This window comes from Nycticebus coucang, chromosome 6 (assembly GCF_027406575.1).
Source record: "Nycticebus coucang isolate mNycCou1 chromosome 6, mNycCou1.pri, whole genome shotgun sequence".
Taxonomy (NCBI): domain Eukaryota; kingdom Metazoa; phylum Chordata; class Mammalia; order Primates; family Lorisidae; genus Nycticebus; species Nycticebus coucang.
The window spans coordinates 41894522-41912394 of record NC_069785.1 but is presented as its reverse complement, the minus strand read 5'-3'; the positions used below and the strand labels follow the sequence as shown (position 1 = coordinate 41912394).

The 17873-nt window shown below is 40.8% G+C and overlaps 1 protein-coding gene across 1 annotated transcript in view; it reads right to left on the bottom strand.

Annotated features, from left to right (window-relative positions):
* EIF2AK4 (eukaryotic translation initiation factor 2 alpha kinase 4) overlaps positions 1-17873 on the bottom strand; it is a 105197-nt gene that overhangs the window by 43760 nt on the left and 43564 nt on the right. The window contains exons 10-17 of the mRNA XM_053594334.1: positions 15598-15704; positions 14842-14999; positions 11410-11840; positions 10422-10491; positions 7877-7960; positions 4852-4974; positions 2294-2398; positions 540-597 (exon numbers count right to left, since the gene is read on the bottom strand). Of these exons, the coding sequence (XP_053450309.1) occupies positions 540-597; positions 2294-2398; positions 4852-4974; positions 7877-7960; positions 10422-10491; positions 11410-11840; positions 14842-14999; positions 15598-15704 (1136 nt within the window). The remainder of the gene's footprint in view (positions 1-539; positions 598-2293; positions 2399-4851; positions 4975-7876; positions 7961-10421; positions 10492-11409; positions 11841-14841; positions 15000-15597; positions 15705-17873) is intronic.

Genomic DNA, 17873 nt, shown 5'->3' with positions numbered 1-17873 from the left:
TTGAGTCCAGGAATTTGAGGTTGCTGTGAACTAGGGTGATGCTATGGCACTCTAGCCTGGGCAATAGAGTGAGACTCTGTTTCAAAAAAGAAAAAAAATGAAGTGAGGCTGATCTGTCAACTGTCTGCACCACTTGTGGAGGCGGCAGCATGTGCTGCACCAAATGAGTAACTGTAAGTCACACACGGCCACACACTCTATCCCACACTAGAATGTCTTTGCTGTTGCAGGGGAGGGGCAATGCCAGATAAGACCACCCCAGAGGGACCGTGTCATGAAGTGACCTCACAGTACCTCTCGGGCTTAGAGAAAATCTGACTATTCACCTTGGGAGCCAAGTCTTCTAAATGAAGCTCTAATTTCTTTAGCACAGTACGGTGAAAAGGAAAAAAATTAAAGCATTTCCATGATTTTGTGAGTTTAATAAATAATTAAAACTTTAGAATAAAAACTTCACATGATAAAAGCAGGTTTCAGGTTAAGAAATTTGTGGTCTTCTTTTTAATACATGAATGAAATACACAGTCTTCTGGGGTTACCTGAAGGGTCTGATTTAATTGAGTGATCTCCTGCCTGATCGTCTTGCTTGCCGTCAGCCTAAAAATATAAGTATGCCAAATATCCAGTTACAATGTTGTGTTATTCCCAAGGACTGGCTTTCCAATTTCCAAATGAATACTGACCAAAAATATGTGATGTGGAAATCAGCATAATTCTAATAACGCTTTTTTGAGTCTTAATCTTTTTTTGTTTGTTTGTTTGTTTAGGTAACTCATTAATGCAAGGCTCATAGGAAACCCACTGAGATCAAGAGTGAGGAAGGCAGCTCTCTATACAACTTTCCTCAAGGGAGAAATACCCAAAAGCTTATAGAAAGCAATTTACTTTCATGTTGCAAATGCCAAAAACAGAACCTTTTTTTTATTAAAGAGTATATTAAGAAGAACTTTGAACTCGTTGTCACTCACTGCTAACACTTCCTCCCCTTCCTCCTCTACACCTGCGGCAGCACTGTCTTGGGCAATCCTCTAAATCACTGCTGTTATGACGCCACTCCGTGGATTCCTATTGTAAGTAGCACCATGAACAACAGCAGCTTCTCCATCTTTAACGCCAGGCTCTGTTGCCTGCATTCTCACTGACAACTCCCCGGGGTAGGAACCAGCATCAGGCACATTTTGCAGAGGAGGTATTCAGAGGTTAATTAATTTGCCCAAAATCGTGCCATGGAGCAGAGACAGAGAGAGGATTCTACTCCAGGCCAGTGGGACTCCAGAGCTTGTGTTCTGAACTACCTCACTATGCGATAGCTTTCCAGAGAGCAAGTTAAATTCTTTATTTTAGGGATCAATATCCCTGTCATCTGGCCTTCCTTGGTCTCAGCATGCTTCACTGTGCCCCACTGTTCTGGTTGTGACAACGTCCTCACTGTGTTTTTCCTGCCACCTCCCTCTCTTCTCTTTCTAGCTTCACTGTCTGATCTGTCCCTCACGGCTATTTTCACCATCAATCCAAGTTCTATTTTCCTTCTATGACTACCCTTAGAATGAACTGTGTTTCCTACTGATCCAGGAGCTTAATAACTCTAGCTTGTGATAGGAAGTAAACTCCTCCTCACCAGGTGTCTACAAGACTGCCCACCTGCCCTTCCAGTGACTCCCTAACTGCCCAGCGTCCCTTCTGATTCTCCCCTGCACCTAATGGTTACAGCCACTCAGACATGATGGCCTTGGAACCACCACATCTGCTCACTGCAGGACCTTTTCTTATGCTGTGCTTTCTCTCTGGAATCCCCCACCCTAGTGTCACCATGGTCTCCCCTCAACCTTGGCCTGCTGGACTCCTCAACCAGCCTTTAAAGCCATCTGAAATACCGCTGTCTTTATGCAGCCTTTCTTGATCCTCACAACCGTATGTTCTCCAGTTACTTTATGTTTTAGAGCTTCATTTCCCCAAACTAAAAGCCATTCAAGTGTAAAGCATCTGGCCCAGTGCCAGGCATGGAAGATCAAAATGCCAAATCGTTTCATAAAGCATTGTATGCTTTTCACTTAAATATTGTTCATAAGCCAATAATTTTATGTCCATCAAGGGGAATGCTCTTACTAAAATGTATGCACAATTTCAAAGCCTAAAAGATCACCCACACTGGGCTCCTTCAGACACTGTATAATTTCCTGAGGATTACACAGCAGAATTCCCTGAACTCCACTATCCTTTCTTCTAACATTTTCAGGATTATCAAGGGACCTGGGTCCATTTTTAGGTGGAGTCGGATTTTTAAAATACTCACAGCAAACGCTAGATGGTCTGTTGCCAAACCAAAATCACCTATTTTCACATGGTCATCAGAATCCAAAAAAATGTTGACAGGCTTCAGATCCCGGTGAATCATTCCCTGTTGGGAGAGAGTGAAGACACCAACAATGGCTTCTCATGTGTAGTTCATAGGTATACCTGCTTCCTAATTTGAAAGGCCAACCAACCTCATGATAACAATCAAATGAGGTCTCTTCCCACAGGCCATCCTGGTCTAGGCTGTCTGGCCTCTGCACCGTCCACTCTATCATCTCTCAGTTCTGACTGGGTGTGTCCCCATCACGTGAATGCCAAAGAATTCTCTGTGGCATCCATGGCCCCTTCCACTGGGTTCACCAAATTACCTTTCTCTCTGCTACATCACAAAACCTCTCCTCTGGTCAGGAAGACACACCATTTTTATCCCTTCTTCTATCCCTTTCTTTGCACTATTTTGCCCACCGAGTACACCTTTGCAGTCCTCCACTTATCTGAATGGTGACAATACTGGCCAAGCGCCAACTCACTGACGAGCCCTCCATTGTAATTCTAACAATTGAACTTTGTATCCCCAGCACACACAGTAGGTGCTCAATGATTATTAGTTACATGAATCCTGCTTTCTCCTCTTCCTAATGGCTCATAATGCTTATTGTTTCAAGTATTACAAAACAGAAAATAACCAAATGCAATAAAAACACTTTATTGCATGATCTCATTTATCATTACATGGAGGTAAATTCTGGCTCCTTCGAAAACCAAGACGTCGCTCTTAAGCATGGGGCTTGTCACATGCACGTGCCTCCCTGTACTTCTAGGTGTAGCACAGCATTAACACCCAACAAATGCTCAGCAAATAGTGAGCACATTAGATCGAGAGGAAGAGAGCACAGGAGGCCTGGCTCTAGGACGCCATGATGATATTGCAGTAATGGAGCTCTAATGGCCCTCATTAGAACTCATTTTCATTTCCAACCTTGAAAATTCTGCTTCCACCAAATCATTTATGAACGAGACATAAATTATAGCCCTCGCTTTTCAGAATAAACATGGTACAGTATAAACATTTTAAGCTTAAAGGAAACTGAGACAAAGGAAAAAACTAATATGTGCTATATTTATACTGGCTAATGCATAAGACAATCCAATTTTTAATATGTAAGCAGTGTGTCATCCTGAAGTCAGGTCCATTAGCATTTACAAAGCAACGGCAATTTCTAGCTTTAAAATGACATTTTATACATGTGATGAGTGTTACTCAGAATTGCATTTTTCTCCTTGCTAGATGACTTTCTAGTTTCTCCATTTCTTAGGAAGGATAGCACTAATTCAGTTAGAATCTAATAACTTGGCAGCTATTAATCACACTCTTCCTTTATTCTAAACCCCTCAAGGAATCATCCTCATGTTCCACTTATGTTTCAATATGTCTTCCTTACTCAGAGGCTGGCAAACTTTTTCTATAAAGGGCCAGCTAGTAAATACCTTAGGCTTTACAGTCTCTGTTGTAACTATTCAAATCTGTTGTTATGGCAAACCCATAGGCTAATTGTAAATAAATGAGCATGGCTGTTTTCCAATAAAATTTTATTGATGGACACTGAAATTTGAAGTTCATGTAATTTTTATGTATTATAAAATAGTCATCTTTTGATTTTTTTACAATCACTTAAAAATGTAAAGAACAGGCTCGGCGCCTATAGCTCAGCGTCTAGGGCACCAGCCACATACACCAGAGCTGGTGGGTTTGAATCCAGCCCGGGCCTGCCAAACAGCAATGACAACTACAACCAAAAAATAGCTGGGTGTTGTGGTGGGCGCCTGTAGTCCCAGCTACTTGGGAGGCTAAGGCAAGAGAATCGCTTAAGCCCAAGAGTTTGGGGTTACTGTGAGCTGTGATGCAACGGCACTTTACCCAGGGTGACAGCTTGAGACTCTGTCTCAAAAATAAATAAATAAATAAATAAATAAATAAAAATGTAAAGAGCAATCTTTAGTTCATAGGTTGAATGTGAATCATGGGCCATATCATGGGCCTTGCTGATCACTGTTCTGTCAATGTTTTAAATTTTAACACTTTGGGTTGGGTGCAGTGGTTCACACCTATAGTCCTACTACTCTGAAAGGCCGAGGCAGGAGGATTGTCTGAGCTCCGGAGTGATAGTAGCCGGAGCTAGAGTGGACTGCTATCTCTACTAAAAGAAAAAAAAAATTAGCCAGGCTTTGGGGGTGTGCGATTGTAGTATCAGCTACTCAGGAGGCTGAGGCAGAAGGATCCCTTGAACCTAGGAGTTCAACGTTGCTGTGAGCTATGACACCACTGCACTCTAGCTGGGGCAACAGAATAAGACTCTATCTCAAAAAAAAAAAAGCAATACTTTGTACTATTTTCTTGTCTTTTGAAACAGTCTGTTCTATTTCCTATAAAAACAGATTATCTCAATATAACTTTAGTTCCCTCTTTTAGTTTACCTTGATTCTCAAAACTTTGATGTTTTAGTCATAAATTCATATAAACATAAGTTTTCAGATACAGAATGTTACAAAGTTTACTTTCTCATGGATATAAGCTAATCCATCCAGAATCTCTCGAAAAAGCCTCCAGAGTCTGACGGTGTCTCGGTACAGGCCCTGGTCAATGGTGTCACGCAAAGTGCTCTTTTCACAGTACTCCATCTACAGACAGGACACAGGAGGCAGAAGACAGATTTGGTTAGACAAAAGTTTAAGTTAAAGAGCACAACTGCAATTAATGTAATCCTTTATTTTAAAACTTGTGCTGTGGATTTCAACAGTTATGGGAAAGACTTTATTTTCTACACTGAAGAAAGAAACCAGGAGTATTGGGCGGTGCCTGTGGCTCAAAGGAGTAGGGCTCTGGCCCCATATACCAGAGGTGGCGGATTCAAACTGGCCCAGCCAAAAACTACAAAACAAACAAACAAACAAACACTCGGAGTATTAAAAAGAAAAAATACCTAGGGGGTAAATATGCATTTGTTAAGGACAATAACCAACGATAACCAAGCTAATAACCAGCCCTAGGACTTCAGTGGCTGTCACAACAACACAAATTAACAAGTGGGACTGAATTAGGCTGAAAAGCTTCTGCACAGCTAAGGACACAAGTAAAGCAAAAAGACAACCTTCAGAATGGGAAAAGATATCTGCAGGATATCAATCTAATGAAGAGTTGATAACCAGAATCTACAGAAAACTCAAATTAATCAAGAGAAAAAGAATAAACTATCACATCTACCCCTGGGCAAGAGATATGAACAGAACCTTTTCTGACGAAGACAGACAAATGGCTGACAAGCATTTGAAAAAATGCTCATCGTTCCTGTCCCTGATCATCAGAGAAATGCAAATCAAAACCACCCTGAGACATCACCTAACCCCAGTGAGAATGGCCCACATTACAAAGTCTCAAACCTGCAGACGCTGCTGTGGATGTGGAGAGAAGGGAACATTTTTACACTGATCTGGTGGGACTACAAACTAAAACAACCTTTTTTTTTTTTTTTAAAAACAACCTTTTTGGAAAGAAGTATGGAGAATCCTCAAAGAACTCACATTAGACCTCCCATTTGATCCTGCAATCCCTTTACTAGGCATCTACCCAGAAGAAAAGAAATCATTTTACCATAAGCACATTTGCACTAGACTGTTTACTGCAGCTCAATTTACAATTGCCAAAATGTGGAAACAGCCTAAATGCCCACTGACCCACGAATGGATTAACAAGCTGTGGTATATGTATACTATGGAATACTGTACAGCCACTAAAAAAGATGGAGACTTTACATCTTTTTTATTAACCTGGATGGAGGTGGAACACATTCTTCTTAGTAAAGCATCACAATAATGGAGAAGCAAGAATCTAATGTATTCAATACTAATATGAAGGCAGCAGATGAACTAATACAAGGGGGATAGGGGAATGAAGGACTGAGGAATTTGGAGGAAGAAGGGGGTTGGGGGTCACGGTGTATGGCACACTTCTTGGGGGTAGGACATAATTACAAGAGGGATTTTCCCTAACAACTGCAATCAGTACAACCTAATTCTTTGTATCCTCAATGAATCCCAAATGATAAAAAAAAATACTTTGGAGGTAAATATGCATAATCTGAGCATCCCAGCATAACTATTTTTCTATATTATTGTTCATTTAAAAAAAGTAAGACTTTTTAAAAATTCTTATTACAAATAATGGGAAAAAACTGAGAATGTAGCACAATTTTGTTTATTTTACAAGACTGCTTCCAAACCCAAATTTCTAAGACGAGCTAATTAATCTAATGATGTTATTAGTCTTTCTTATTTGTGCATTAAAGACAAATGACCTTAAGTTAGAGCAAAACATCGTAAATACTAAAACATTCAAGAAGAGGCTGTCTTACCCCCTGTGGGTGTATTAATGTGTCATAAAACAATGCATTTGATTGATGAAACTAGCCTATGTGATTCAACCAGTGCCAGAGTTGAGATTTCTCATGAAGAACGATTTTATCATTTTTAAAGAGGGGAAGATCAGCCTTCATTCTCTCACCCTCGGAATAACTGTCAGCAAATTCTGACTCATCCTCCAGGTCTGAGTCAGGATGTCACACGGCTTTCCTGATGCCCACACAACCACCCTACAGAACCTCCAGGGCACTTCCTTGTGTATTTCTGTCTCATTAAAATTGTTTAGAGCACCACAGCACATAATAGATACTCAATAGTGGTTTGGGGAACAAATGTTTTATTATCTGTGATATTGATGTTAGGAGATACCTAAAACCAGCTCCAACCCTAGGAAAGTAACCACCTAATTAGTCTCTTTTGAAACCCTTTAATTGTTTGAGGGTTCCTTTTCATCATGCTACTGTATCTCACATTTAATGATCTTCCTAATTATAGTTAGGACTGAAAATACTAACAGTGACCCAACGGCCTATTCCCTTGGGGCAAAGGAAAGACCTGTCTTCAGTTGATAGCTGTGCCTCTGTGGTCAGGGCCCACATTGTCCAGGGTGCTGCAGCTCTGGCGGGGGATTCTTTTCAATAATTCTTCACTGGAGCTGGTTTGCCTATGCAGTTGTCTCCCAGAGGTTGCTAAAGCTCATGCTCGCACAGGTATGAGTGTGCATCATACCTTAGCAGACCCAGCTGTTAAAGTCAAGTTTCTGTGCACACACAGCTTAGCATTTGTGGAGCTCAGATATGTTCTCAGCACTTCATAGATGTCATCTCATTTATTCTTTATAAGTCCATGAGATAACTATTATTATCTAATTTATAGATGGGGAAACTGAGGCACAGATGCTGAAGTACCTTGCCTGAGCTCACATATCATGACAAGTGGATTCAGGATGTGAACTTCCAGAGCCTGAGGCCAGCGCCACTCTGTGGCACCTCCTGACATGCTACAGGGAAGTTTGAGCTCAAGGCCAGGGAAGAAGGGACCAATGACTCTTTGGTAGGGCCAGTAAGTCCTCTTCTGTCCACTGTCTTGTTCTAGCATCCTGAAACATGGCCCCTAGCCACTACTGGGTATTGCTGTGTCACCAAGCTGCACACGAGGCCCTCACCTGGATATACAGATAATGCACGGCCTCAGTCGTCACTGACGGCTCACTTTCACGGCAACCATTCTTTTCATCGCAGTCTTCATCCTGATCCAAGAAGAACACATAAGAATTCAAAAGGGGGCTGAAATTAAATGAGATTTATCACCATCATTAAGTATTTGTGCTTATCCCTCATATACGTGCCATCTTGTTGCCTTTTGGGGAGGTCAGTGGAGCTGAACACAACCATCGTCCTTTAGAGGCTCACATGTTTGTAAGGCATGTTTGTTATTACCAGAATCCTCTACACAGTTTACAGGTCTACTGCTACACAGAACAATGATGGGGAAAATAGAAAACAGGTACGTACTAAAGACAAGCAATCTCAGAAAGACTCCTTGCTAAGCCAATTCTTTCTTCCCACTGATATCCTTCTATGGATAAGAAGGGAAGAATGTATATAGGCTAGTATTATAAGGCTTCAGTTTTACTGGAATGCCTTCCTTTGGTGGTAGGCTTACTTTGGAAATAGACAACTAAACCATCTTTAGCTAAAACAAATTTGATGTCACCATTTTATCAAAGGGCACATGCCCTAGGGCTACATCCCGGAAAAGCAAGCTCTCAGCTGCTACTGACAGCGAGTGATCCTCTAGACTACTTTTGTACAAGGTTAATTTCTTTGTTCCCTATAGCTAATTTTCTAATACGTGATACCTTTTTCATAAAATTATTTTTTCTTCTGATAATTGTATTTGAATGCTTTTATCCTTAAGTGCAGAAAAAACATCAGTTGGTATGTGCCCATTTCTGATTTAGGTTTTCTTGATGAAAAGTTTTTCACCATCTTTCTTTTATCAAATTAAAAAAAAAAAATGTTCTGCTCCAGAAACAATCAGGTTCTCCACTCTCGAATCATTTATGTACTCAGGGGATTTACCCGTAGAAGACTGTTACTCTCTTAGCAGCTTCTATCCATCAATTAGAATTCCCCATGGGATGCTGCCCTTAATTAAGCAAAACCAAGATTGTAAATTTGGCACCCCCGTAATTACATGGATAATTAATGAATGCTAAAACTGTAATTTCTGCTTTAGCAGGAGTTGAGATTATTTAATTATTATTCCTGGTTCAATTTATAATTAATAAATTTAAACAGAGAGGCATCTAAGATGATTTTAATTGATAAGGAAAGTACTTATAAAAAAACACTGTCTCAGGATTAGGAAGTGGACATGAAAAAATAAAATGAAAAAACACATTGGCTAATGCATTCATATCTCCTTCAAATCAATGGAACCACTTATCTAAGAGTTTATATTTAGACTTTTCTTTATCTACTATGAACACATCCTCATAACTACAGATAACTACATTTTAATCCTGACAACAGAGCCATTTTATTCAGCCCTCAGTTGTAGAGTGTTTCCTTGCAGCGACAACTCAGAGCTTTAGTAGAAAAGCTTCACCCTGAGCTGTATGCTTCACCATAGAAGGATCTGGATGGAGGAAGGTATGGATTCAAGTGGGCTTTGGGGCTTGGAGCAGTGAGTACTTTCCCAACTTTTTTGACCATGATCCATATGAAGAAATAACATTTTACATCACACTCATACACATACTCATAAAGGAAAAATTCCATGAACAAGTTTACCCTCACTGTAAGTGTGATATATTTTGGTATTCTCTACTCTCTACAGCACTAAAATTAAAATAAAACTGGTTGTGACCCTCACTGATTTCATAACCCATTACAGGATCACGATACATAGTGTTAAAACATTGTTCTAAAGCAATGGTTCTCAACCTTCCTAATGCCACAGCCCTTTAATACAGTTCCTGTGGGTCACAACCCACAGGTTGAGAACCGCTGTTCTAAAAGATGGTCCATGAACACAAGGGATCAAGATTAACTGATGTGGGCCAGGCATGGTGTTTCATGCCTATAATCCTAGCATCCTGGGAGGCCGAGGTAGGTGGATTGCTTGAACTCAGGAGTTTGAGACCAGCCTGAGCAAAAAGTGAGACCCCATCTCTACTAAAAATAGAAAAACTGAGGTAAGAGATCACTTGAGGTCAAGAGTTGGAGTTTGCTGTGAGCTATGACACCATAGCACTCTACCCAATGCAATAGCTCAAGACTCTGTCTCCAAAAAAACAATTAACTGATGTGGGACCAAGGTAACTCCATGATCAGTCTGTTTAATTACTCAATTTGCATTCAATACTCTTCCCCAACAATTTAAAGTTTCCTAAAATCCTCTAGGAAATTATTTTCATCACACACAAAAATGAAGTGCTTCAATTTATTTCCCTTTTCTAAAAGTAGATATGCTTTATCATGTGAATAAATAAAGGCCTACATATAAACACAAGTAGCATATACTTGAAATGAATGATCATGTTTTAAAAATTGATGGTTTCTGTATCTGCATATCAGATTATGGCTTTCATATTTTATCTAAAGTCTGTGATATCATATTATTTTCCTTACATCAAGTGTTAGTTTCTATATACCCCCACATTATGATGAATAAAATGGTGTAATTCCTATTTATATATTTACCTGATTCTGGCTTTTACTGTTCTCGTCTTCATTGTCAAAGATGATATCACTTTCAGAATCTGAAGCAGGTCTTAAAAAGAGAAATAGAAAAATACTAAAGAAACCAAAATCCCTATAATAATTCTGAAAATCAACACTTGTTTAATTACTAGAAAGAACGAGAGGCTAGACCCTGTAAGACTCAATCTATATACTGTATCATGCTGATTTGTACTCAGTATTACATACGATTTAAATAAAAGTTAGCCAGATTAGGTTTCCTGAAAAAATTTCATAGCTAAGAGTTATGATAAATTGTACCCAACTGGATATAATAAAATCATGAAAGTAAATGACCAGAGTGGATTCTGAGATGCATAAACTTTGGGATCGTGATTAATGGTTTGGTACTTTTTTTGAGACCGCAGTTGGCACCATATCAAGACTCTGGATTAGTTCTTAAATGTTCCAGAGTTAGAAGCCCTGATCTAAAGGAATACCCTATAAGAAATTTTATTAAATGTATTATGATGAGGTTTTGGAAGTAATTTCTATTTTCCTTTTCTCTGGGGCTTGGATTTTTAAGATCTTTTGAAGACAGTAATTTCTACGTTTCCTTTCTCTAGGGCTTGGATTTTAAAAATCTTTTGAAGATAGTGGGAAAAAAATCTTTTGGATTGCATTTGGTTCCTCTGTAAAAGTGCTTCTTTTTTTTTCCCCCTCTGAGACAGAGTCTCACTTTGTCATCCTCAGTAGAGTCTCGTGGGGTCAAAGCCCAAAGCACCCTCAAACTCTTGGGCTCAAGCGAACCTCTTGCCTCCACCTCCCAAGTAGTTGACACAGCACCTGGCCAGATTTTCTTTTCAGTAAAGACAGGGGTCTGGCTGTTGCTCAGGCTGCTCTCCAACTCCAGCACTCTAGTGATCACGAATTCCCTTTCCCCGGCCTGGGCTGGGAGGGTAGCGAAGACAGGGGGCACCCCAGGCATCCCCGCAGCCCGCGCCCTTACAGGAAGGACTGCGAGAAGACGCCGTCGCGCTCGTCCTCGTCCTCGTCGTCCTCGTCGCTGCTGGAGCCCGGGCCGGCGGCGGGGAAGCGGGCACTGGCCGAGCGCTCGCCCGACGTGCTCCACTCCACAGAGCTGCTGAGGATGGGCGGCGGCGCCGCGGCCTCCACGCTGTCTGGGCTGCCACTGTCACCGGCCGGCGGCCCGGGGGCTCGCCCGTCCTTAGCCAGGGGCCCCGAGTCCGGGGGCGGAGTCCCCGGGCCCGCCGGGCGCTCGTGGCGCTCTATCCAGGCGTTGTAGTAGCGCACGATGTTCTCATGGTGCAGGCGCGACAGCAGCGTCACCTCACCCTTGATCCTGCGGAAGTGCTTGCTGGCCGGGTTGATCGGGATGCGCTTCACCGCGTAGCAGCAGCCGTCCAGTTTGTTCTGCACCTGCCGCGCAGCGAGGAAAAGGGACCCAGTGGGTCACCCGGTCAGGAGCTCGGAAACGTGCATGGAAGTCACCCCCTTCCCTCCCCAGGAGAACAGCGGCGCTGGAGAACCATGTCTGAAATTCAACTGAACAAAGCCTTGACTGCCCCAGAATGTAGAAAACGGTCCCCCTAATCTAGTTGTATTTAGCTTGCTAGGAGACGTTGGGGAAAACACAACCTATATTTTAAATCATTAATTTTATATAAATGGCAATTACTTCCCTGTTTTTCCAATATGATATCTGCTATCTAAATAGCTAAATAAACTTTGGTTTAAATATAAAAATTATTTTCTAAAGTGATGTTTCAGATGATTATTTTAGTTTCTGATTTCTTCTAAAGGTCATTACAAACTGAACTCAGAAAAGTTTAATAGACTCAAATGCAAATAAATGCGAATTCCTTGATTTATAAAGTCACACAAATTTGAGTAAATGACAACTTCCCTGAAGCCCAATTTTCTTATCTATGAAATTGTACTTACCCCATTTCCACTACTCCAGATGGCGACTAACAATTAAATGAGAGAACATGGGGACAGCACTTGTGTCCAGGCCTCACGGAAAAAGGTGCTTTAGCTAAGTGAAGAACAGCAATGGCCGCCAACATGATTGCTATACACTGATTTTGTTACAGAACTAAGATTTCTGATTGATGATGTGTACCGCAACTGGAGCAATACAATTAAGAACACAATACAATAATAAAAACACAAGAAAAGGTTTCAAAGAAGTCCCACATCTTATACAGAGGTATCCTTATGGTGGGTAGTTTCACTTCATAACTGGACAGAAGTAACTTTTATAAAATTTTGTGCACTGAAACATTCCAGTCCCAACCTTTAGGTCAACTGAGGGGACAATATATTCTAGAAAAGTAATATTTGGCCATGGTGGCAAGAAAAATTAGTTGTTTATAAAACAGTATATCATTCTCTGTTTGGCTCAGAGGTTTCAATTAGACTATTAAAACTACTCCAGAAAAAAAAATAATAAAGGGATACTACAAAACTGAGTTTCAGATTATCCTTTTTTGTGTCAAAATAGTGACAAGAACATATGGTTTGGAGTGTAACAGGTGTGGGTCTGAATGCTGGTTTTATCTCTTTGTAGGTATGTGTAACTTCGGGCAAAGGACATTACTTTTCCTTCACTGGGAAAATGAAGATCCTATCTATCTTGTAAGAATGTCCTGAGATTAAAAGGTAAGGTTTATAAGCCATCTGGCACACAACCTGAAAGATGGGATCTACTCAAAAAATGAAAAGCCTGGGTACTTTTGCTGCCATATTAATAAGGAAGAGGATGTGGGTCGAGATCTCAGTGTCCTATGTCCACCTCATGTCTTGGTACACATCACGCACACTCACTCACTGACCAGGGCGTGTGTCACACTGAAAACTCCCAGGAATTTGAAAAGGTGCATAAGTAGTAATGGACCCAACTGCTGACAAGTGCCGACCACAGGACAGAGTGCCCTGCCCTACCCGGAAATATAGAGATGAGATGTGAGGACCATGGACTTCTCATGGGGACAAACTACTGGAAAAACTAGACAGCTTAAATTACTCAGATGTTTGTGTTACATGAGTTTACTAATCATTCTTGAATACTTACAAGGAAATAAAGTTTGTTAATATTTAATGTTCAAGAATTGAAACTATAAAAGTTAAAGGGCTTGATCAAAATGATATTGTGCATTAAAAGGACAGTATATGCCTCAAACATGTCTTTTTTTTTTTTTTTTTTGGTTTTTTTTTTCTATTTTTGGCCGGGGCTGGGTTTGAACCTGCCACCTCCGGCATATGGGACCGGCACCCTACTCCTTGAGCCACAGGCGCCGCCCTCAAACATCTCTTTTTAAAGATAAATACGATCTTTCAGACAGTAAAGATTGCTCCAGTTTCAGTTCTGTCTGAAACTGTGTGATCAGGAAACCTGTCTTAATTAAGATGGTCTTTCTTTTACTGCAGAAAAACTAATTCAGAATGACATGTACCTTACATGGACTTAATACCACATTAATCTGGGTCTCTCAAATTCAAAGCAAAATACTTAAATTATATAAAAACAGCTGGAACCTCTTTCTATAAGGGGCAGACAATAATAAAAGTCATCCGAATAGACCATAATGAAGAAAGGAAGGCCCAACACTACACCTTAATAACACATTACTATCTTTCTATCTCAATGGGAGTTGGAAAATAAAAGCCATTAAGACCATCTGGGGCTGTTTCCCAGTTTGAATTCCATCTCTGTTCTGACCTTGGAACCCTTTTCTCTATAGCAACTCTAACGACAAATGGGAGAAAAACACAATAATTTTCTTTTTGGAGCAAAGCACATAAGGCTGTTTTTTACAGAGGTCCTGACTCCACCTGATGTGCTATTATAATCATGTACTTTTCATGTTAATGCTCTATAGCAAGCAAGGAAAGAGGAATAGTACATTCCCTGTTTTGTTTTTTTTTTTCATCACTAATCAACGTCTTGCAATGTTTTTGTTTTTTGGTTGCCAGGGCTAGAGTAGAGTGCAGTGATATCATCATCATAGCTCACCACAACTTCAAATCATTGGGCTCAACTGAATCTCCGACCTCTGCCTTCCAAATAGCTGGCTACAGGTGTGTACCACCACACCTGGCTAATTTTTCTGTTTTTTACAGAGATGGGGGGTCTCACTTTTGCCCAGGCTGGTCTTGAACTCCTGATGTCAAGCGATCCTCCTGCCTTGGCCTCCCAAAGTACTAGGATTACAGGGGTGAGTCACTGCACCTGGCCTGCTGTGTTTTTAAATGTGGCTAGTAACTTTAAATAAAACTTGTAAGATGATCATAGTTTCCAATAGTCATACTCACTTCCCTCCTCACCCCCAAAACAGAAGTCAAATCTGTAAGTCTTTGTGGAAATGAAACAGAGAAGGAGCTCTAAAAGCGTCTGGGGACAACTCTGTTATCACACCTTGATGACAGCTCCAAAAGCTCCTTTGCCAAGAAGCTGCAATTCTTCAAATTCAATGAAGTATCGGGAAAACTGTTTCTGTGTCTCACTAAAGAATGCTGCACTGGGTAGCCGGTTGCTAGGAATAACAGTCTCAACATAATCTTGTCCTCCAGAATCTGAGAAAAAATAAAGGGTGAGAAGCAAATGAGGCACTAGAAATACAGCAAGAGCTGCGTAAGTCAACAAAGATGCAGGCGCTGAAGGAGGAGCCAGCCCCAGCCAGTAGAAGGAAGTACCTCTTTCCTAAGCAAAGCTTGAGCAATGCTTTAATGCTTCCCCTTATCTTGCCCTCTTTAAAGTAGACAGCAATACAAAAAAATTAGACCAAGTTTACAGGTGGGGTGACAGAAAGTAAGGGAATGAATTGTAGAGTCAGAACCCCAATTAGGTCTGCTCATCCATCCCATCTTTACTGGGGTTCCTTAATCTGAAGTGCAGCAGGAAAAATCTAGTTACATGGCACCAACGGTGACATGACAAGAAGGGTGACTAAACCCTAGAAGAGGCTAAATCAAGGACATTCTGGCAAGTAGAAACGAGAAAAATCAGGGTGGCAAAACAGCATATATCAAAAAAATGGATTTTCGTGTAGCTCAGCATAAAATAGATAAAATTAATAATTCATGCAGTCCCTTCCAGTTTTAGGTGTACATATACTTTCAAAATAACTGAATGTCAAACGGGATATCAAAAAAAGAATGGTAACAGACTTACCTTCAGGACTTTGTTCCACTAAAGGCATTTTTGGCTGCGGATTTATAAAGCTGTGTTTCAACAATTGCTGAGGACTCCATCTTTCCTTGTCATCCAAGCAAACGCACCTCAGTGAAAGGGAAGGGAGAATCTTAGCAACAGGTGAAATCAGTGCTAACTTGGTTAATCCAAGGCAGTTAATTATGGGTTTACTTTTTAAAATATATATAAGAGAATTCGTATTAATCATGAGCCAGAATGCACTCAGAAGTGAATTTAAATTAATAAACATTCCTGTAGGATTTATATGTTAAGTGCCAGGCTGGGTGCAAGTGGGGAATCTAAAAAAAATGTATAGTCACCAGAGGTAGGAATTGTTACCTTCCTGGAATGATTTTTTAAAAGTCTAAGATAGCACAAGTAGGCTACATATTTTCATCCCATTAACAGTATAATACTTTGGCATGCCAAACTAAGCCTTTCTGGGGACCAGTCATAAAGCAAGCTTTCCAAAAACAAAAGCCTGGCACAGTGGCACACGACTACTACTTGGGAGGCTGAAGCAGGAAGACTGCTTGCGCCCAGGAGTTGAAGGATGCAATGTGCTATGATTGTGCTACTGCACTCACTCACTCCAGGTTGGGCAACAGAGTGAGGCTCTGTCTCTAAAAAATAAAAAATACAAAGCAAATTAGATAGCTCACTGGGGTCCACAAACTTTTGGCTTCTCTGGGCCACTCTGGAAGAGTTGTGTCGGGCCACACATAGAACACAAAAACACTAACAAAAGCTGATAAGCCAAAAAAAAAAAAAAAAAAAAAGTCTGTGCATAATTTTCCTGATCTCTGTTACTACAGATAAGCCTAAAAGTCCTCACCTAATCCACATGCAGCCTTCAGGTCTTGGGATGTACACCCCTGCGGGACAAAGGCTGTTCATCACAGTATGAAGTTGGAAACATTTAAGGACACTTTCTAAAATTCCACATTTTACCACAAACTTTCTTTTTAATCCTCATCCCTTGAACCTACTGTTTAATGTTTAATGTTGTGGGGTGGGGTGGAAGGGACCACGGTGGGGGGGGGAGTTAAGTCACTCAGCAGGTAGGGGAGAGGGGTGGAATGAAACTGATTCGAAAGAAAACCTTCTGTTTGCTAATAAGTAAAAATATAAGGATAAAAGAAATCTTGCTGTTTTCATTCTAGTGAATGATTTTTTTTTTCTTTTGTTAACTGAGACTGGACAGCACAAGTTAGGAACTGATGTCCAGAAGCTCCTTAATCAAGCCTCTGCGGATGATCCGCTCAGCAGGACAAAGGAATGCACACAATACCCTCAGGGCAATCATGCTGAAAGAACAGGGAATTGTGCCAGCTCAAAACCGACAGAGCACAGAGCTATTCTCCTTAAGAGAATTAGTGAAGTTTTAGGTACTAAGCCTGCCATTTCACTATTAAATGTGAAAGGTATATTCTACTTAAACCTTCCAGTGCTGTTTCTACCTTTACTAAATTACTCTCCACCAGTGAGGTAGGGCAGAAAGCTCAAGAGGATGCAGTGAAGACAGACATGAGTCTTTCCATCTGTGATTCTATCACTGGCTCTCTCATTTTAACCAACCTCATGTCAGGGGGTGTTTACATAAATTTTTTTTTTTTTTTGCAGTTTTTGGCTGGGGCTGGGTTTGAACCTGCCACCTCTGGTATATGGGCCCAGGCGCCCTACTCCTTTAAGCCACAGGCACTGCCCTTACGTAAATATTTTAAAAGCTTCATCACATTTAAAAGAAATCACAAAAGTTTTTTACATACTCTATAGAGAGAAACCAGCGTCAAAAATCAAAATAGGCCCCTTCCACAACTGTGTGTACACCATGCCTACTTCTATTTGTGTAGCACACAAAAACTTACTTAAACACAAGTGCAGCTACTTCCCCTCTGGGATGGGTAAGACAATGAATGAGAGGAAATACAATGTGGACCAGGCCAGCTGGCAATCAGGATAGACGGGAATAGGGAAAGAAATGTGAAGGGTAAAAGAAAATGTGCAGAGTGAATGATGTGCATAAAAGCAAATGACTAGGGGAAAGGTCAGAAGACAGAAGGTCAAGAAAGGAAAGAAACCAGCCAAGGCCAACTTCTGCAGGGTGGCTAACGGATCTTATTTTCCATTTATAGTACACCAGGGAGGTTAGCGTTGGCTGGGACTGAGAACAGAGGCAGCGCAGAGCCTGCCTAAGATGTTAAGCCTGAGGGAGACCTCTCAGGAAAAATTCTCCCAAACTGGATAAAACTTGG